We start from the raw sequence: 22,758 nt of genomic DNA on the forward strand, positions 1-22,758 counted from the left end.
CCATAATGTAGAAGTCATAAAATAGAAATCTATAACAAAGTTTGTATGGAAAAAAAAAAAGATAGGGGGACTAAGACTTTTGCACAGTACTGTAAATTCTGTTTACATCCATGGAAAATATGCTTTTCATGCACTTATGTTAAAATAGAGATAAAGGCTCCATCAGAATTTGCAAAGATAAACAGCTGTTTATGGAAATCTGTGCATTGTAATGTTAATATTGTAACTGCTATCTTTTGTTTGTTCTGAAAAAAAAAAGTAATCTAAGCAAATACCTGTTAGTGCTGGAAGATTCTGGAACAACACTGAGCTGAGATAACCAGCCGACAGAGAGTCGATTTCTGTAACAGATTTCCCCCAAATGCCTTCACACTACAATGGTGATGGAAGATCATTGCTGAACCTCGAGGACCAACCAGATCTCACACAGAATTCATACGATTATCACAAATTTATCTGATTACATTACGGAAAATCTCTGTTCTCTGTCTCATCAACTCAATCGCATAATCATTTGTACAAATTCTAACACAATGTCAACACTGATGCTGGCTAATTTCATGCTAATGTTAATATTAATAGTTTGTAACTTTATGAGATTTCATGAATATCTTACAGTCTTGATGTTAAAGCTTAATGACCTTCAGACCGAATCTGATGAATCTGATCAAACGCACACGTCATCAGCAGAAATCATCGTGAGGGTTGCTGGGTGTGTACGTCATGGACCTCTTGGTGGAGTGAGAGCAGCCATTGTGGTTGTGGTTGATGAGGCTCTTGCATTTGGTGGAACCCTCTGCTGAGTCGCTCATGACCATCATGGTGGTTTCCACACGTGACAACATGCACATGCTGCTCTGGCGCGTTGCCTGCATGCGTGTAGCCCTCAACTCCAGATCGTCATAACTGGACAAGCGAACAAATGGACACCAGCGTAATGCTCGCTTAAAACCTGCTCGGAACCTGCGGATGAGAAGAGCCGAAATGATGGAGTGATGCAGGAAGTAAGTAATTATTTCATGAGAAAAATAGCTACCATGACAATTCTAGCACATTATTTCCACCCCCCCCAAAAAAAAAAAAAAACACAGAAGATGTTCAGACATGAGGGCAAATATTTTATCCGTAGGCTGAAGCTGAAAAAAAACTTGTATTCGGGTGTCTTCCGTATTGCCATAGCAACAGGTCAAAAATTAAAAATGCTCCAGCTTTGATTTCATAGGAGTATAGTCAGAAAAGAGACAAGTCCTAACCCCGCCCCTAATGCTAACATTGTTACACGTTTGCTAACTGATGCTGTATGGAGACCACAAAACATCCAGGAAAGTCTAACATCACTGGATCTATTTTTTTCTGTCTTGCTCCAGTGTTAAAAGTTATAGATAAAAGGAATAAAGTCCGTAAGAAGAGAAATTTGAAGATTTTCTGTCTTATCTGAACATCATAGCTGTTCCTGTGGTGTGACGGCTTTACTTTGTGTTTCATCATCACATATTTTAGACATTTATCGATGTGACGACTGCATTTAGACTTCCATTCTGAGTGATTTTAAAGGAGCGCTAGTGTTTGTCCTCGGGGTCAATAAAGTGCATCCATTTATTTATCAGTTTATCTAAATGGGAAAGACGTCATGTCTACACCGTTTCTAGTCCACTTCCTGTTTAGCTTCCTGTTTTGCTCCCTGAGTCAGCTCTGATCTCTGATCTCACCAGCTCCTCATTATTAATCTCATTATGACTCATTAGCCACTGTGTTTATTTATTCCTTTTTTACTCCGTTGTCATTGAAAGCATTTCTAAGTCATGTTGTGAGCTCTCGGTTCTTGGTTTTCTTGTACTTTGTGGTTGTGGTTTATTTCATTGACCTGTGGTCTGACCCAAGCTTGTAACAGCAACATTCATTGTGAAATTAAAAACCTGAGGTTTTTTAAATATTTACTGATTTATTCCCGGGGCAGCACGGTGGTGTAGTGGTTAGCGCTGTTGCCTCACAGTAAGAAGGTTCTGGGTTCGAGCCCAGTGGCCGGCGAGGGCCTTTCTGTGTGGAGTTTGCATGTTCTCCCCGTGTCTGCATGGGTTTCCTCCGGGTGCTCCGGTTTCCCCCACAGTCCAAAGACATGCAGGTTAGGCTAATTGGTGGCTCTAAATTGACCGTAGGTGTGAATGTGAGTGTGAATGATTGTTTGTCTCTATGTGTCAGCCCTGTGATGACCTGGTGACTTGTCCAGGGTGTACCCCGCCTCTTGCCCATAGTCAGCTGGGATAGGCTCCAGCTAGTCTGTGACCCTGCACAGGATAAGCACTTACGGATAATGCATGCAATGCATGATTTATTCCTGGATGCTGTTACTGAGTGTATGGAGCACTTGCATGTGACGTCACAGCCGATCCAGATTGTGACAGATGCCATCGTGTCGGTCAAACGCCATATTCCGCCTTCTACTTCTACTTCTACCTTTTCTTCTGGAAAACCCTACTATATACAATTCTACTACAACGGCTGCAAGTTCTCCCTACCTGTGCACGTTTTTTATGTTTTTTGTGTGTATTTTTGCGTGTTGTTCGTCTGTACCGGACTTCAATATCCACTACAACCGTATGGACTTACTGGACATTGGTTTCCAGCAGAAAATGACGGTTTCTAGCGATTTCCATCGCATGCACAACATTCTGGACGAGAAAAAAAATAAATAATAACATTCCGGACGAGATGGCGAGACCAGCAGGGTCTCCGTGGATTGTTATTGGAAGCAAAGGGAAGGAGGTGGCGCCGGGAGCGGAAGCAAAAGCGAGGCTACAGGCAGAGCCGGCCTGTTGACTAAGCTCAGAAAACAGCTACTCAAACCTCCACTGCCAAGCCTCTACCTCTCCAATGCCAGATCCATGTAAACAACACGGACGATTTGGAATTACCTTATTCTATTCTATAATCGGCTGGTCAGTGCTATACTCAATACTTAAGTGACTTACCCATCCAATGAGGATTATTTTCTTGTTTACAAGATGCCACATCTGAGTCGCTGACAAATCCTGAATTTCTGTAGAGATAACTGTCCAGAGATTTATAAGCACGCAGTGCTTCACCACTGAACAGCGAGGGAAAGTTAATGAGGTAATCATACACGTCCGGGTATTCCGCTGGCAGTTCAAAATCCGGTCGTGAAAACTCCGTCCGGTAAGCCATAAGGGTCACAAATCTGTAGATCGTTTATTTTAGACATATATCTAGTTATCTGTTCATTAGAAAAATGAGCCGTGTAGTCCGTCGGTTGAAATTGATCCATTCTGTACACGAGTGCAGCAGTATTCAGCGGTGTTTTTGACCGACAAGATGGGGGTTGTGTACTTTCCGGTCACGTGACTGCAAGATCTCTATAGACTTTGTTTGGTTCTTTGTTTGTTTTTTCTAATTCGGGGCGGGGCTATGTATGAGCTCACCATCTTGAAACAATTATAGTTAATATCTGACACTAAAAGATGCATTACGTGGAAACTTTTAGCTAGTAAACCTGCATGTTAAGCTAGCTAGGAAATGAAAGTTAGTTACACTGCAAAAAATGATCTCTTGTTGAGAGAAAATATCTTTAACCCTTTGATGCAAAACATGGGTCAAAAGTGACCCGGCTGAGTTTTTATCTTCTATATCTTTGCAATAAATTAATTCCATCATTCAGTATTCAAGGTATTCCTCAATTAACTTGTTTTTGAGGGCGGCACGGTGGTGTAGTGGTTAGCGCTGTCGCCTCACAGCAAGAAGGTCCTGGGTTCGAGCCCCGGGGCCGGCGAGGGCCTTTCTGTGTGGAGTTTGCATGTTCTCTCCGTGTCCGCGTGGGTTTCCTCCGGGTGCTCCGGTTTCCCCCACAGTCCAAAGACATGCAGGTTAGGTTAACTGGTGACTCTAAATTGACCGTAGGTGTGAGTGTGAATGGTTGTCTGTGTCTATGTGTCAGCCCTGTGATGACCTGGCGACTTGTCCAGGGTGTACCCCGCCTTTCGCCCGTAGTCAGCTGGGATAGGCTCCAGCTTGCCTGCGACCCTGTAGAAGGATAAAGTGGCTAGAGATGATGAGATGAGAACTTGTTTTTGATCATCATACATCCTTATTTTATTTTTTCCTTTCTTACTTTTTGAATAAAAACCCTTTTTGTATCACTACCCTTGTAATGCACAACATGGGTCAAAAACGACCTGCATTCATTTTCCAGGTTATTTCATGTATGGCTGAGTGTTTCTATGATATACTTTTGAAATAAATTCATTTTGTCATTTACTTTTCCAAATATGCAGTAAATATCTTGTTTTTGTTTAGCACAAATCATCATTTTTATTTTTCCTTTCTTAAGTTATGAACAAGCACAGCTTTTCTAATTCTACATCAAGTTTACACACATGGGTCAGAAATGACCCGCATGCATTTACTACAGCGTTTGGTGGGAACTGTGAATTGTGCTTGTGTCAGACATTTCACAGCTCAGCACAGCGCCCTTTGCCCATCTAATACATGGAAGTAATGTTTTTCAATTGTTCTAACATTACCTTAGAAAAAAATTGATGATGTTTAGGTTACCTTGAGAGTGAGTAGATTACTTGTCAGAAAGTTACAAGTAATTACTATTAGCTACCGAGCTGTTGACACATTCTACTTTAGTTAGCTAATTTTATTGTAGTTAGCTTAACTAACTACATAGTTAATAAATAAATAACTGGCCCCATTCACTGCTAAAGTAATTACTTGAAACAAATTATTATTATAGTATTAAGACATTTAATTTTAAATCACACTTGGATGACCCATGTGTAGTAATATAAAAAGTATTTTTGTTCATAAAGTAGGAAAGAAAAAATTAAATTAATGATTTGTGGTAATTAAAAGCAAGATATTTAAAGAATACTTGGAATATTCAATCATAAAATAAATTGATTTCAAAAGATAGAGCAAAGAAAAACTCAGTCAGCATGAAATAACCTGGAAAATGAATGTGGGTCATTTTTGACCCATGTTGTGCATTAGAAGGGGTGTGCATATGTTTTGCATCAAAGGGTTAATATGGGTGAATTTATATATTATTTCTTATTAGAAGTTTACTAGAACTCAAATATAAGATTATTTAGCTTACTTTGAGATGCTTTTACTAATTTCAAGCCTTAAATTTTCTTATTCTATTGGCAGATAAATTTGATCATTTTAAGCATTCAGTTCTAGAAAGAAGCAAAATTATCTGCCAATAGAATAGGAAAATTTAAGGCTTGAAATTAGTAAAAGCATCTCAAAGTAAGCTAAATAATCTTATATTTGAGTTCTAGTAAACTTCTAATAAGAAATAATAGATAAATTCACCCATATTAAAGATATTTTCTCTCAACAAGAGATCATTTTTTGCAGTGTAGTTCGTTAGTTAGCCAAAGCCGAACAAATGACGGTTGTCATGGTAACATTGCATTTTGATACACTACTAAATCAGCACTGACATAAACTGAGACTTCTGTCTGTGTAATTAGTCTGAGCTTGTTCACTCGCAGTTAGCTAACTGGTAGCTAGCTCTTGGACATGGCGATGTTTTGATCCTATTTGTTTATTGTTTTTTGGGTAAACCGTAAAAGTTCATGCAAACGTTAACAGTTCTTATTTTTTTACCTCATTCCCAATAACCTGGTCAACAAATCTTTTTTCTTTGGTTCCTATTATGTTACTTTTGTCCTATTAGTTTGATTTGTTTTCAAAATCCAGTCAACTTGAATGAATACATGTACCTAATGTTTCAACTGTTGTGCCACCAGCACTTTCTGTGCCACTCCACCCCTTTCTCGTGTCCAGTCTATATTTACAGTAATAACGCATGACACTACCTGCTGTTAAGGCAGCAGTAGATGATGGGATTGTACATGGTGGAGCTCATGGCCAGCCACATGACAGACAGGTAGACCTGTTGGATGGACTTCTTCTTAGCCAGCGCCTTGTTCAGGCCCGTGATCAGGAAGTAAATGTGATACGGCAGCCAGCAGATGGCGAAAGTCACGACTACGATGATCATCATCTTCACCACCTGGAGGGAACAGAGTCACTGAAATCAATCGACTTGATTAAAAAAACAACACACACCCTGAAACACACCATCAGTCCGATCATGTGCACAACCTCAGCATTAGATGTTTATCAGACCTAGAATATAATTCTCATCTCATCTAATCTCATTATCTCTAGCCGCTTTATCCTGTTCTACAGGGTTGCAGGCAAGCTGGAGCCTATCCCAGCTGACTACGGGCGAAAGGCGGGGTACACCCTGGACAAGTCGCCAGGTCATCACAGGGCTGACACATAGACAACCATTCACACTCACATTCACTTTAGAGTCACCGGTTAACCTAACCTGCATGTCTTTGGACTGTGGGGGAAACCGGAGCACCCGGAGGAAACCCACGCGGACAGAACATGCAAACTCCGCACAGAAAGGCCCTCGCCGGCCACAGGGCTCGAACCCAGACCATCTTGCTGTGAGGCGACAGCGCTAACCACTACACCACCGTGCCGCCCGATGTGATTTGTTTCGAAAGAAAATACAAAAGTCATGAAATAAACTGATACGCAACTATGAACAGTGTGAAAATGGCTGCTACAAAACAGGACATGCTTACAGCAGGTGCTAACATTAGCCGTGTTTTCATCAACCTGCGTAATAAAATTTACAATTTGAAATTGCACTAAAAATGAGTCATGGGAACATATTAACTTCAAAAAATCTCTTAAATATCACAAAAAAACTTTTTTTTTCGCTCGCATGAAGTGGATTTCCAGATGATTTAATAAAGCAGCGTTTCACATAATTAAAATGGAAACACATTTTTCGCATGACGTGACATGATGTGACATGAAGAGCCAATGGAAATGCTAGCTTTCAGAAAAACGAGCTTTCTGTTAGAACTATCGCGAGAGGAGAAAACCCAGCTTTAATCATGCAACATCACTCAGTAGAAACACAAACCATTTGCAATTATGTTTTGTCAAAATGTTTAAAGTATCGCTTCTATTTTATGCAAAACTGTAACGGAAACACAGCTAGTGATAACTAGCTCGCAAACATATTGGTGGACCTGACAGCAAACTGAAAAATTAAGAACAGCGACAATTTTTACGATGCACACTAAGCAACAGTAACAAGCCAACAGCGAGGGAAAAAGATCTTTACAGCTTTAGAAAAATTAGCAGTCCCTCCACTTTTAAATGTTTTTTATTTTACTAATGCTAAAGCAGGCTTATTGGAAAGAAAATACCTTAAAAACAAGAAACAGGGAAAATTTGAGCAAATTGTATGTCTACTTTCAATCAATTAAACTAATATCAAGACACTTAAAATTAAACACGTTCATAAACCAGATAGTTTAATACTCGCACCAGAAACATTTTTACCCCAGGGATGCCCTGCTTCCTTCCTGTCCCAACACACACAGATATACACTATTAAATTCAGTTCCTTATCAACACTGTCCATCACTGTGTATTACCCAGAATCCTTGGTTTGTGCATCGTTGCCTGAATGTTTATTGCGCTGCTGATTCCCACAACCTTCTCCAGCAGTTTCCCTAAAACCAGCGAGTGTAACCTGAGATACAGCTCTCTCCATCCTCAGGAATGGGGAAATACACCAGAGTGTGCTTTGGCAAAAAATGCAACATCCGCTGAGTACCAATACATCAAGATTAACGACTGAAACTGGAAAAAATTATAAAAATAAAATGCTCATTTCTTAGTTTTAAACATAAAAATAAATATTGTTACTGCTTGTGTTCTGGTGGACGACAATGCAGAAAAAAACATTGCTCTGCACTGGATGGTTTTATTCCACGGTTTTGTTGAATACTCGATTCTGATTGATCAGTTATGGCTTTCTATGGTCTGCTATGTCTGAAGCTGTAACATACTGTTGCTATGGACAACATCATTAGCAGAAGCAATGAAATAATTTTTAAATCAATATTTTGTGTCAAATTACTGATTTTTTTTGGAAGTCATGGTGTAATAACTGGGATCATGACATGGCCTAATGGTTAGAGAAGCAGCTTTGGGATCAAAAGATTGCCAGTTCAATTCCCTGGACCAGCAGGAATGGCTGAGGTGCCTTTGAGCAAAGCCCCTAACCCCTGTCTGCTCCACAGGCTGCCCCCTGCTGTGGGTGTGTCAGGGTAGAGCCCTGCACTCCCGCGGGAGTCCCGCGGGACCCGCCGCAAAGCAGTGCGGTGCGGGACAAATTTTGAAAGCTCATTGCGGGCGGGAGCGGGAGTGCACAATGCGGGCGCGGTGATAAGCTGCAGTCCCGCTAACTAAAAACGTGTTTAAAATAAAATTTATAAATTATTAATTTATGTCTATCATATACAATTTGTGCTGGATATTTTATTTGGCATTAATAAAAACATTTTAAGATGCCTAAATTTGCAGAGAGAGTCAGATTGCCATTGATCACCCTAACGGGCAATCCTTTGATCACTCTAATGACTCGCCGTTCACACCCAGCCTCCAGTGACCCACACTAACATGATGCCTCAGTGACACCTTAGATGAGCTGGTCATCAGAATTCTGATTCTGATTCTGATCCAGGAGAGGATAAATATCTCTCGTACGTTTCCGATTCCTTTCCTCTTCCGTGTTTGAGATCTCCCATCATGGAAGAAGAGCAGAGCTCCTCTACTGAAGCTCACAGTGCTTCAAAAGTAAGTGCTGCTTTAAAAAGAGGTACATTTACTGTTAAAAAGTCAAGAGTCCTGAAATCGGACATTTGGAAATCATTCTCACTCGTGTACAATGCGGAGGGAAATCAGCTGCCCTTTGCTTGCTGTGATAAGTGCCAAAAGGTTCTGACATACTAGGATATTCTAGTTAGAAATGCTTTACAAATGTAAACTGGGTTAGCCTAATGTTTTGTATGGCTGAACAATAAATATACCAAATTTCCACTTGGAATTACGTGCTCGCCTGTCTTTTTTATTGTTTATTATTATTATTATTATTATTATTATTATTATTATTATAGACACTGATGAAGGCAACAACTGAAACGTTTGTCTCCTTCTGCTGCTAAAAACAACTGAAAAGAAATGTAACTAAAAGAATAAGTTCAAGAGTGCAATCCATCTCTCCTTTCACACTAATTATTCATAGGAGACGCACCACGGGAGAGCGCATACTTAAATGATTAGCCTACTTAAATAATTATTATTATTATTAGGTCTACATGTTGCCATCTCAACATTCCGAATTCAGAAACAAGGTAAATTATAACAAACGTGAAAGTGAGCTGTAGATATTTATGCTCAAATCCACTCAAAGTAGGGGGCGGGGCACCATCACACTGTGTCAAGACAAGAACTTTCCTGAGAAATAACGTGAACGTCTACATCATGCGGGATTTGCGGGCGGGCGGGAGCGGGACAAAATATGGCAGGCGCGGGCGGGAGCGGGACTGAAAATCATAATTCTTTGCGGGAGCGGGACTGCACAATGCGGGCGTGGGCGGGAGCGGGACTGAAAAATCTGACCCGCGCAGACATGTCAGGGTCCTGTTGTATGGTGCTCTGGATAAGAGTAAGTGTCTGCTAAATACCTGTAGTGTAAAGTGAAATAAACCCCTTCAGGGTGATTCAGCTGCCCTCAGTTGTGTGTCAGAGTCCTGCATCACCCACTTGGGGTTTATTTCACAATAATGACTAGCTATACATTATCCCTGACAGAATCAATAACACTGCTAATTGTTTACAGTAAAACAAATGTTATCCTGATGTTATATTTGTCATGTGTTGCTGAGAGTTTCACAGCCTTGACTAAGGGCTGATGATGATTAAACATCCAGTCACACATTGCTTCCTTCCCAGTTAGGCCTTTGAAGGTGACGTGGTGTTCATGAACTGTTCACCAAAGGTCCTGTCCTGTTCATAAACAGTTCACAAAAGAGCTTTTTCGGTCACAAAGTGTTCACAAACAGAATTCTGCGGTGATCTTTATGTTTTCATAAACTCTTCAAACAAAAACAAATCAAAATGTGCTGTGCTGTTCGTAGGCTGCTCATGAACTGTTTATTCACAAAAGCTACTGTTCGTTCAGTACTCGCTCAAACTGTTCACAAAAGAGCAGTTTCAGTCACTAAGTGTACAGAAACAGAATTCTGCAGTGATCTTTGTTTTCATAAACTTCCAAAAAATACTGTGCAGTTCGTAGGCTGCTCATTAACTGTTCATTCGCAAAAGCTACTGTTCATTCATAAACTGTTCACAAACAAAATGTTCTACAGGGAGTGCAGAATTATTAGGCAAGTTGTATTTTTGAGGATTAGTTTTATTATTGAAAAACAACTATGTTCTTGATGAACCCAAAAGACTCATAAATATCAAAGCTGAGTATTTTTGGAAGTTGGAGTAGGGCTTTCTTAGTTTTAGCTATCTTAGGAGGATATCTGTGTGTGCAGGTGACTATAACTGTGCATAATTATTAGGCAACTTAACAAAAAACAAACATATACCCATTTCACTCATTTATTTTCACCAGGGAAACCAATATAACAACTCAACATTCACTAATATACATTGCTGGCATTCAAAAAAACAAAAACAAATCAGTGACTAATATAGCCGCCTTTCTTTACAAGGACACTCAAAAGCCTGCCATCCATGGATTCGGTCAGTGTTTTGATCTGTTTGCGATCAACATTGCGTGCAGCAGCAACCACAGCCTCCCAGACACTGTTCAGAGATGTGTACTGTTTCCCCTCCTTGTAGATCTCACATTTGATGAGGGACCACAGGTTTTCTATGGGGTTCAGATCAGGTGAACAAGGAGGCCACGTCATTAATCTTTCTTCCTTTAGACCCTTTCTGGCCAGCCATGCTGTGGAGTACTTGGATGCGTGTGATGGAGCATTGTCCTGCATGAAAATCATGTTTTTCTTGAAGGATGCTGACTTCTTCCTGTACCACTGCTTGAAGAAGGTGTCTTCCAAAAACTGACAATAGGACTGGGAGTTGAGCTTGACGCCATCCTCAACCCGAAAAGGTCCCACAAGCTCATCTTTGATGATACCAGCCCATACCAGTACCCCACCTCCACCTTGCTGGCGTCTGAGTCGGACTGGAGCTCTCTGCCCTTTGCTGATCCAGCCACGAGCCCATCCATCTGGCCCATCAAGACTCACTCTCATTTCATCTGTCCATAAGACCTTAGAAAAATCAGTCTTGTGATACTTCTTGGCCCAGTCTTGACGTTTCATCTTGTGTGTCTTGTTCAGTGGTGGTCGTTTTTCAGCCTTTGTTACCTTGGCCGTGTCCCTGAGTATTGCACACCTTGTGCTTTTTGACACTCCAGTGATGTTGCAGCTCTGAAATATGGCAAAACTGGTGGCGAGTGGCATCTTGGCAGCTTCACGCTTGACTTTCCTCAGTTCACGGGCAGTTAGTTTGCGCCTTTTTTTTTTCAACGCGCTTCTTGCGACCCTGTTGACTATTTTGAATGAAGCGCTTGATTGTTCGATGGTCACACTTCAAAAGCTGGGCAATTTTAAGAGTGCTCCATCCCTTTGCAATATATGTCACTATTTTTGACTTTTCTGAGTCCGTCAAATCCCTCTTCTGACCCATTTTGCCAAAAGAAAGGAAGTTGCCTAATAATTTTGCACACCTGATATAGGGTGTTGATGTCATTAGACCACACCCCTTTTCATTACAGAGATGCACATCACCTGGTATGCTTAATTGGTAGGAGGCTTTCAAGCCTATGCAGCTTGGAGTAGGCCAACATGCATAGAGAGGGTAATGTGGTCAACATACTCATTTGCCTAATAATTCTGCACTCCCTGTATAGTTAATGACAGTTCATGAACTGCACAGCAACTTTTTGGAATAGTTCATGAACATAACGAAAGGTGCTTTCGCACATGAAGCTGCTGTGTTGTTCACGAACTGTTCAGAAGAAAAAAGTGATCAGTCTTTAATGAGTTTGTTTCTCATCTGTTTCTGTAGGATAAGAAAACTCTCCCAACATGACCCTTTGCTTAAGAACACCGAATGCTCTCACAGTACTTTCTTCACATGTAACTGCTCAAAAGCCCAAAACCATCTTGACTAGTTTAACTAAAACACATTATACCACCTCTAGCAGCTGTATTGAGATCCATTACTTCAAGTTCAACGATAAAATCTGCAATTGACCAACATTTCACTTCCATTCCCTCGTCTCTGCTTTACTCTGAATCTCTATTTCTGAATCGAATCCCTGCTCAGGAGTTTTCCTGCTCCAGTCCACCTCACCGAGATCCCATCTCTCACTCCATCAGCGTCAGGTTCTATTCCTCTGTTCCTTAAAAATTCTACTCACACCAACTCTTATGAAACCTGACCTTGAGGATTTTTTTTAAATATCTCAAATTATAAACTCTTTTCTGTTCTTCCCAGACTACCTTTAAGTGCAGTGTTCACTCGATGATAGACTTCTCTCTGCACTAATAACCTCTCTGAGTCTCCTTTCTCTCCACTACAGTAGCACTGAGACAGCTTGTGTAGGCTCGCTAATGAACTATTCTCTTTGCTAGCTTTTAACTCAGACACAGCGAGTCATGACCTCTTTCACGCTCATTTCTTTTCCATCATAATTTCAGCCACTGCTCATGCATGGTTTATGTCTTAACACTCTGCCAACACTCTTCATCTGCTGAATCTGCTACTGAAGGTAAAACTTCTAGCATCCTTTGATTAAAAGAGTTCCTCAAGCTTTAGCTCTTGGTCCTCTCTTCTTCAGGAATAAAACACTCCATGTCAGTAAAATAAACAACACTAGGGTGGTGTGATAAAGCAGAGTTACTGTTACCATCCTGAACTTGATTATTTTCCTGTAACAGCACATTTCCAAGTGTTTTATTCTTCTTATATCACAGATTACATTTTTTAAATTTGTGAATGAATGGCATGCTTTACATTTCATGCTGTGGAATAACTAACTTATAACAGCTATAAGTAGTCCTTCCCTCTCCAGCCTCTCTTGCCTTTTCTCTCTCTTGCAATGAATAAGACAAAAAAGACAAAAAATGCAGCTTGTCGTGTTACTGTGAAACCGCAAAGAAGCGTAAATTCCTCTGTTTTGACTATTGTAAAGCACTGACGCTGGAGACTCCTTCCATAAAGGTTCAATAAACGTGTTCCTGCACAAAACTTCATCACATCTTCTCTGGTCACCTCCTAAAACATGCTGGTTGGTGGATTGGTAAATGAGTGAACTGGCATTCCATCTATTCCCACCTCATGCCTAGTATTCCCGGGATAGACTCTGATCCACCACATCCCTGACCAGGATAAAGCCCTGAATGAAGATGAATGAATGTGGGATGATGATGTCTTGGAAGTTTGTGTAGGCTATACAGATTTTGGTGTGTAATCAGGAAGATTTTATGTGCAACAAACTTTGTCAAAATGTCACATTAGCTTCCTAAATCCAAACTAAAAACCTTCCGGCTCTCCCCTTTTAGTTATGCTGTCATAGTTAGTTTTGCAGGAGTCCCTGCTTGCACTCAGTGCAAAATGTATACTGTTCTTACTCATTAGGTGACATTGGGTATACCCAACAACCTTTGTTTTCTCCCCCTCCCCTTCACTCTGTCTGTCTCTCTGAGTTACATGTCAATTCTGAGACAGAGATGCTGACCTCCTCTGATCCTCGGACCTGCCTGATCCATCCTGATGCTCTACATCTGGCTGGAGTCTCATCACATTGCTCCTGTAGAGGACGGCCCCAGATGGACAGTTGAAAGTCGCACTTGGAAGACGCTCTGGACACTTATGGTACAGTAATGCTTTTATGGCTGAGGACTACAGTTAACTTGCTAACTTTAGGACTGCAGTTGTCATGAACAGTTTTGCACTCAAGTTTCCATCAGTGAACAGTTTATAACTTCAATAAAAATAAACTTCATGTTAAAACTATAATGAATTTCCTGGTTACACAGTTATACTTTGTGACTCTATAGACCCTTTTCAGTTACGTGACCTTCGTAAACGCGACCACCATTTTGGACATGTAGTGGACTTCGGCTCGAATCGGTTTGAATGCGAGGAAGGCGACAAATGAAAAACATAAAAGAAAAAGGAGCGAGATGCAGAAAACACCTTCACTATCCAGCGACGTAGGGCATTTACAGGGTGAGCAGAGGGAGAGGTATTTGCAAAAATTGAGGTTAGCAGGCTTAGAGAACGACGTTTACCTGCTTCCACCAGGATTGTTCACTGACGTATGGAAGTACACGAAGCCCTCGTCTTTACCTGACTTCGGCCCACATGATCTGTATACCTATGTCGTTAAAAACCCATCGCCATACACAGGTATTGATCTGAAAGCGTATAAGAGTTTGGATGCCTACAAATATTTTGTGTCAGGCTGGGTAACATGCCTACATCAGCGGGTCGTCCCTGGAGCCGGTGGTCGCCATCTTATTACAGCTAAGGTTTGTTCACATTTTCATTTACTTTCGGTCCTCAGGATAAACAAAATGTTATTAAATGTTATTGAAATAACTTCTTAGTCTGTTGTGGGTGGTAGAAATGGGCAACTGGACTTGCTTGAAAATTCTTGAAAACATTTCACCTCTCGTCCAAAAGGCTTCCTCAGTTCTGTCTGACTAATAGGGAGTATCAGATATCAAAATACTCTACCACCCACAGTTTACTATGACCTGGATGATTGAGAATCTTCACAGACTTCTTAGTCTGTTGAGACATGGCCCGTTATAAATTTGCTGTTACCAGGCAATGACCAAGAACTGTATTATTAGGGTCGGTGTCTGTGTTGTAGCAGTGTACTAGTAGCTAGCTGTTAGCACTAGCTAATGTCAACAACATAGTAGCTAGTATGTTACTGTAGCAATGTTTACGTTCAGTCATTTGGATGACTGTTAAAACCTTTCAGTCTCAAGTTTTTCCTTTACTGCATTTACTAGTTTACTGTAATTATGATCTGGCAGCTATTTACACCGGATCCAGTGTAAATAGCTGCCGGAGCCAACGTCCGAGGTTCCGGAGCGTGCTCCGGCTTGTTCCCCCTTAATTTGAGGGGGAGCAAGCCGGAGCGCGCTCCGGAACCTCGGACGTTGGCTCCGGCAGCTATTTACCTGTACAGGGCTTAATTTGAGGGGGAGCAAGCCGGCGCGCGCTCTGGAACCTCAGACGTTGGCTCCGGCAGCTATTTACACTGGATCCGGTGTAAATAGCTGCCGGATCATAATTACAGTAAACTAGTAAATACAGTAAAGGAAAAACTTGAGACTGAAAGGTTTTAACAGTCATCCAAATGACTGAACGTAAACATTGCTACAGTAACATACTAGCTACTATGTTGTTGACATTAGCTAGTCAACAATAGCTACTACAGAAGAACAAAGAGGTTACAATGGGTTATTTTAACCTATTTGGTTACACACTCGCTGCCACAGAATGTTAACAGCAATGTAATGCCTTTTCTGGCTAATTTTATTCGTCTTACCTCCAACAAAGTGGTCACTACACAAGCGTTGGTATGCCGAGGGCTGCCAATCTTTCCTGTTAATGGCCGCTATCCATCTTCTCTGTCGGGATCCGATAAAATGATAAACCTTGCCTTGTTTGTTGATGGTTACTACATCCAGGTGCACAACAATATAGTGGCATGATGGAAGTCTTGCTGAAAGTAAAAACTTTCTCTGCTGCCGTTCCTCAATGTTGGCTGTGGTAAACTACTGGTAGTACATGTCCAAAATGGCGGCCGCGTTTGTCGTGACGTCACGTGAAAAGGGTCTATAGGACACAGTTATAGAAGCAAGTTATTTATAATCACGCTATCTGTTGTCACACAAATGAGGATGGGTTCCCTTTTGAGTCTGGTTCCTCTCGAGATTTCTTCCTCATGTCATCTGAGGGAGTTTTTCCTCGCCACCATTGCCATAGGCTACTCATTGGGGATAAATTAGGGATAAAATTAGCTCATGTTTAAAGTCTTTAATTTTCTGTAAAGCTGCTTTGCAACAATGTCTATTAAAAGTGCTATACAAATGAACTTGACTTAAAAATTCTTTTAAGATCTGTAGAAATCTTTGTGTTTTTAAATCTGCTCTATAACTAAAGGTGATGATGTCATACATTTGGCATAAGTGGAAAATTGTACAATTTGATTTTTTCTTCTCGTGTTTGGTGAAAATAGCAGCTCTCTTGAGTCTGATGAATCCCGAAACCCTGTAACTCTTCTCTCCACTGCACTATCTCACAAAACCTTAACAAACAGAAACTTATTCAACATTCAACATTTAACATTCAGCTGCTTGAATATTCACACATTATTACTACAGGTGCTCTCCATCAGGTCCACTGTCTGCCTGTGTCACCTCCAGTTTATTACCAACTCCCCCTCACATTTAAAGCTGTTATCTCGCAGAGTTTTTCCTCACTTACAGCACTAATGTTCTCCGGTTCTGGTCTGCTGGTGCTCCCAGATGACTCCAGTATCTGTAAGAGGCAGATTGTTCCATACCACGGCCCTTAGATTGCAAATCCGTCCCTCTGGATCGTCATTGTTTTTTTTAGCCTCAATTCAATTCTCGGCTGTAAATGTTTCTTTTTTCCTCCAACACTACCATTCATCCTTCTTAGAGGTTTATAAACATTCAAAAAGAACCTTGATGAGAAAGGCAGTAAATAAATCAGTAGCTTGACCTTGGGTTATTTTTCATAATGGACCTGTAAGATGTGACATTTTCCTGCTGTGCTTTTAGCAGAACAAGCATTTGAGGAAATGATGCATGGTTTAATCTGAGGGTACGAAGATCATGTTTTAATGCCGCAGCTGTCTCAAATATTAAAGACACCATGAAATCAAAACGGTGAGAGGTTTTTGATGATTCATCCTGCATTCGTATAATTTGCATTCAATTAAACACTGCAGAGAATACATTTATCCCGCCCCCTTAAACAAACTGCGAGTAAACAAATTGCTCTCCAGTAGCAGCGCTGTGTTGATCAAAGCATGCTAGTTTTCCATAAAGCTAGCTTCTTGATGCAGTTTTATTATACAGTCTTGCATTAAATGGTCGTCTTTTAATCAAAAAGCTGTGGAAGTCTGTTAACAAATGAGACACACCCTGCTATTGGTCTGTACAAATTATCAGTGAGATAAAAACTCCAACACATCTGCAAATGTGTTCCATTTGACCTCGTAGCCTTTACTCATATTTATCCACTTTGCTAATTCACTCTGATGTTTTCTGTGCATTCGTTCTATCAGCAGGCCATCGCTGATTAACGCCACTTCATTCTTTTTGTTTCTTGTCAGTTTTCCCAGCAGTGTGATGATCTTATCGCATCCTCCAGGAGAACTTCTTCTTACACGACAATATTTCATTATCAGCTCTCTGAGAATGCCCATTAGTCTTTCATTTTTTAATTGGAATGAATCAAAACTTTTTTAAAAAAAGACAGACGAAATGGATGAAGAGAGGGATGAAACAATGAACAAAAACAGAAGGAATTTAATCAAATATGTAAAAGGACAAGAAAGAAGGAAGGAAGGAAATAATAAATAATTAACAAAATAAAAGAAAAAGGGAGGAAAGAAAGAAGGAAGAAACAAATAGCTGGAGGAAGGAAAGAAGGGTATAAGAAGTAAGGAATCATATCATAGGTGATTCAGGTGTATCATCAACTATCAAAACGGCATCAAAGTTTCATTGTATTGTATCATATCATATCGTTTCATATCGTATTGTTTCATACTATATTGCATCATTTCGTATTGTATCATACCATATATCATATTGTATCATATCTTACTATACCGCATCATATTGTATTGTATTGTATAATATCGTATGATACAGTGTCACATCATATTGTATTATGTATTGTATTGTATAATATCGTATGATATCGTATCGTATTGTATCATTTCATACTGTATAGTGCCATTTTGTATTGTATCGCATCATATTGTATTGGCTCATATCATATTGTATATCATTTCTCATTGTATCATATCAGATCATATCTAATCAAATAGTATATATTGTATATATACCATATGGTTCTATTTCCATATTGTATCATATCGTACCACATTGAATTGCATCGTATTGTAGTGGGCTCATTTATATTTTCAGGTACAGAATTAAAAATTCATCATATGAAGTCGAAGTCTGAGCTTTATACCCCCATTAATGCCCGATGTTGAACCATCTTAGTATCTCTGTCTCTGTGTCCATCATCCTGTCCCTTATCTGATTAATCCACTAATGAAGCTCATTACATTCTTGGCGCTGTGCTAGCACTCTTTACCAGGGAGAGCTCTCGACTGGGGAGAGAATATGGAGCCGAGTGCTGAAACGCCATCACAACAAGCAAAACTGAGACATAACAAGATCCAGAAGGTCTGATCAGAGTGACTCAGTGGTTTTAGACACACAAAAAAATAATCCGTGCTCTTTCCCAATTCTCACGCTAGCCTCCATCACCACTTCACATCCTTCTTGTTTGTTTGACTAAAGCATTAGCTTCTGGGTGAGTGCTAATTTACCCACGACTCCACCTGACTGAGGAGATTATTCTTACAAGAACCCAAAAGGCAATTAATGTGGTGTTAAATTAGAGTTTCAGCATAGCCAATTTAGCCTAAACGAGGTTTAATTCTCACTGGAGGAATCTGTAAGACAGTCTGTAGCTCTCTATTAAGCCAGAAGCGATTAGCAACACTGCGAAAGAGAGAAATTAACAGAAAAATAATTGAGTGTCCTTTCCACATAGTCAATTAATAAACACTTCCATTCACGTAGAGTGTCTGCTGGATAAATCCCTGTAAAACGAGAAAATATGAGAATGAAGGCGTTCATATAAACCTGCAATCTGCAGCTGTACTATTGTCAGAACAATTGTTATAGAGAATTAATCAATACCTTCTGACCAATCAGAGTGCAGATTCAACCTTAGTGTACAAGGAATTATTTAAAGTTTTCTTAATGGTGAAGTCCTCCATTACACTCATACTGCACACAAAATTATCCTCACATGCCTCACTCTCCTCATGCTCCTCACTCTTCTCCACCTCCTCAATCTCCTCCAACTCCTCATTCTCCTCACTCTCCTCACACTACTCTAACTCCTCACTCTCCTCAGTCTCCTCCCACTCCTCATACTACTCCAACTCCTCACTCTCCTCAATCTCCTCCCACTCCTCATTCTCCTCCCACTACTCCAACTCCTTACTCTCCTCAATCTCCTCCCACTCCTGCTGCTCCTCACGCTCCTCATTCTCCTCACAATCCTCACGTTTCTCCCTCTCCTCCTAAAACACCCAATTACTTTTGTTTAGTGGATCGAAAGCTACTGAATTCGAATCACAGACCTCCAATTTTATTGTTTTTTTTTAATAGAACAATTCATAAATTAAGGGCCACATAGCCCTAAATTCTCCACTATTTTTTCCTGCTTCACCATGACTCAATTCAAGATACTACATCATGCATCACGTGGTGGGCTTTCCCTGTTCGCGCAAGGCATTGTTGGATACAAATTTGAAACAGGAGAGAAAAATGGAGGATGTGAGTGTGTGAATGAAACATAAAAAAACAACTACAGTAACGGAAAGTGAGATGAAAAGATGTTATGTTGCAAAGGAAAGGAAACGCAGGACTAAACTAATAAATATCGGCGATCAGCGAGCACCTCTGTGTGATCAGCTGTTCGTTTAGCAACAAAATGATGTAACTCAGTGCACGGTTAAGGGAAACCTGTAGATGGCAGTAATGCAACCCTTTGGATGCAAGCTGCTGTAAAATCCAAAAGAAGAAGGTAAACCTGCGCATGCGCACACGGACTTCCTCTGTCTGCTTGACTGCGCAAAGTAAACAATTTCATGCACATCATTTGCTTGGGAATCCCCTCAAATTTAATAACTTCCCAGCCACAGAATGGCCTGATTTTTTTTGTTTATTTTTAGATATTGCAGAAATAAACATATACCAATTTTATGAAATCGAAAGGCTGTATAGCTTTAAATAATCTGTTAGTGCCATAATGAAGCAAATAAGAAAAGAAATAAAGAAGAAAAAGGAAAAAGAAAAAAAAAATTGAACAGAGTGCAAAAGAAAGAAAGAAAGAAAGAAAGAAAGAAAGAAAGAAAGAAAGAATTTAAGTTTAAATTTTTTTTCAAATTTGTGGCATAAACAAAAGTAAAGTAAGTTCTTTTGGGAACCAAAAATTGTTATTGAATTCATTTTGCTCCAAAGAACCAGCCACTAAAACTCTCTTTAAGGAACCAAAATATTAATCTCTTACTGCATCACTCACTGAAATGATATTTAGAGAACCAAAAACAGTTCTCTTCTCTGACATCACTCTAAAGAACCATCCACGAAGAACCACAAATGGTTCTTCTCTGGTACTGTGATAAAAATATCCTCACTGTCAGGTTCTTCAGAGAACAAAAATATTATTCTTTCATGTTATTGTTCTCAAGAACCTTTTTGTTGCACTTGGATATACGGTATTTATCTAAAATAACTATCATACAGATACAAATTATTGGCACCCTCAGTATAGAACAAGTTTTTCAGAAGTTCTGGTTACAGTTCTTTCTTATTCTTTTTTTTACACAGGGTGCAAATAATTTTGGAGCTGGAAACTGAAACACACCTGCCTTACATCATCGATAATTTAAAGGAAATATCTCTTCACTCTTTATTACATCTCCTGTTTATAAATGTAAATCATACACAGTGCTGTGAGTCTCTCTTCACCTTTTCATATGCACAAATCCACAATGCACATAAACACCAAGATGGAGATTTTATTCAGGCTCCTCACAGAGACAGGAAGTCGAGATCCCGCCCTCCCTTCACGTCTTTTTCAGATCTATAGACATTAAAGACTTCGAGCTGTGAAACTCATCTACTCGTGTGATTAAGAACCATTTCAGAGGTAGAACATGTTCCTGCTTTCACAGCTTCTTCATTATCCTTGAAAGTCATGGCGTTTATCATGTCTGAGACCTGTCACCTGTCCCCCAACACACACACACACACACACACACACACACACACACACACACGCACACACACAAAGTCCTAAGTAGCCTGTGATAGACGAAAGGAAAGGATGTTAGGAATTATAGAGGAAATCTCAGGCAAGAGCCATGATTGACGGCCGCTGATCAGGGAGCGACGATACGCAGAGACCTCTGAGTGATTTGTTTCTTTCCTTTTAAGAGTCATGTGTGTGTGTGTGTGTGGTGTGTGTGCTTGGTGGAAAAGCAATAAAACCAGACAATATCCAGGATGAGACGCTGACTGTGTCCCTGAATGCAAAGTGTTTTGAAAGGGTTCATCAAGGTCACATGTCGACTCCAGCTTCCATCCTGACAGGAAAGCAGGAGAATTCAGAGGAGCAGCTCACTCGCGTCAGAGTAACACAATCAAGAGACGACAAAATCTTTCAGCTGTTTTCAGTGTTTTCTTTTTTCTCGTGGTGTATTTAGAAGTCGCGGCCAAAGCATCGACAAGTGCATCAATCTTACTTTTGCTTCCATCTGCATGAAGCTGTGCTGGGATTTGAATACTAAATGATTGAGTGCCTACAGAGAAAAGAAAACAAGAAACACGACATTCCAGTCTTTTCTCAATTTGTCCGCAATAAAACAGAACCAAAATCCCAAGTAACACTGTTTTATTTCCTGCTTGTGTACAGTTCCTACCTTTATTTCAGTTCCTGCTCCCAATATGTTGCCCATAGTATGATGACTTGCTGTTTTTCGGAGATGGAACATGTGAAGTGACACAAGCGTTCAACTGATAAGGTTTTAAAATAACCAGGAATAAATGATTCAACCATGAAAAAAACCAAACCACAAACTGAATCTGTAAAGACAAATGTCTCAATTCAGAATTGTGTGTACCACCATCTCCTTGTTAATGGGCATTTAAAGATTTGCTAATTACTTCCTTGCACATAATTAAAACCACATCTCAGTGCTAATGAGATATTTATGCCTCACATTTTTCTCATTTCAAAGAGACTGGACTTGGAAAGAGACAACAATCGCATGGTGAAGAAATGAAGGATGAAGCTATGGACTCATCCTGGTTCACGCCACTCCAAAAACAATCAGCCAGGCTCACTTCAGACATGAAACGAGGACGAGGTTGATGAGGTTGGTGCTCCAGCAGCTCAGACGTGTAGATGAGTTTCTCCAGGAGCACTTAAAGAGGGAGGAGAAGTTAAGATAAGAAAAGATAAGGGCTCTCAAATGGAGAGAAGACCACAGGGAACATCGTCAGCTCCAGGTGTCGTTAGTTTCACTGGGGTTCAAATCCAGAGATTAGTCTGTGGTCCACTTGGAAATAGTCAAACTGATAATACAGGACGTAGAATGTTCTTTTGGGTTCCAGCACCAATGGGATGCAGCTTCACGAGAAAGAAAAAAATGACTCCAGCTTTTACGTTGGTCACTAAAGAACGTTTCTGTTTAGCCGGTTAAATGCTCGGGAAGTACGATCAGGTTCCACAAACCACATCACTATCGACAAACCACAAATCTAAAAATGTAAATGGTGATGGGAAAAGCTTCAAAATTACATTTGTTCTTTGTGAAATAGCTATTCCATTGGGTGCAGAATTATTGGCACCCTAGCATCCCCTCATATCCATCCTTCTATTATCTACAGCACTTATCCATCAGGGTCATGAGGGAAGTTGGACCAATCCCAGCTGACTTCAGGTGAG

General features: G+C 40.2%; 1 protein-coding gene across 1 annotated transcript in view; it reads right to left on the reverse strand.

Annotated features, from left to right (window-relative positions):
- Window positions 1–683: 683 nt before the first annotated feature.
- tacr3a (tachykinin receptor 3a) overlaps window positions 684–22,758 on the reverse strand; it is a 59,387-nt gene continuing 37,312 nt past the window's right edge. Inside the window, exons 4-5 of the mRNA XM_060915979.1 lie at window positions 5,847–6,043; window positions 684–963 (exon numbers count right to left, since the gene is read on the reverse strand). Coding sequence (XP_060771962.1) covers window positions 684–963; window positions 5,847–6,043 — 477 coding nt within the window. The remainder of the gene's footprint in view (window positions 964–5,846; window positions 6,044–22,758) is intronic.

Source organism: Neoarius graeffei, chromosome 3 (genome assembly GCF_027579695.1).
Source record: "Neoarius graeffei isolate fNeoGra1 chromosome 3, fNeoGra1.pri, whole genome shotgun sequence".
Classification (NCBI taxonomy): domain Eukaryota; kingdom Metazoa; phylum Chordata; class Actinopteri; order Siluriformes; family Ariidae; genus Neoarius; species Neoarius graeffei.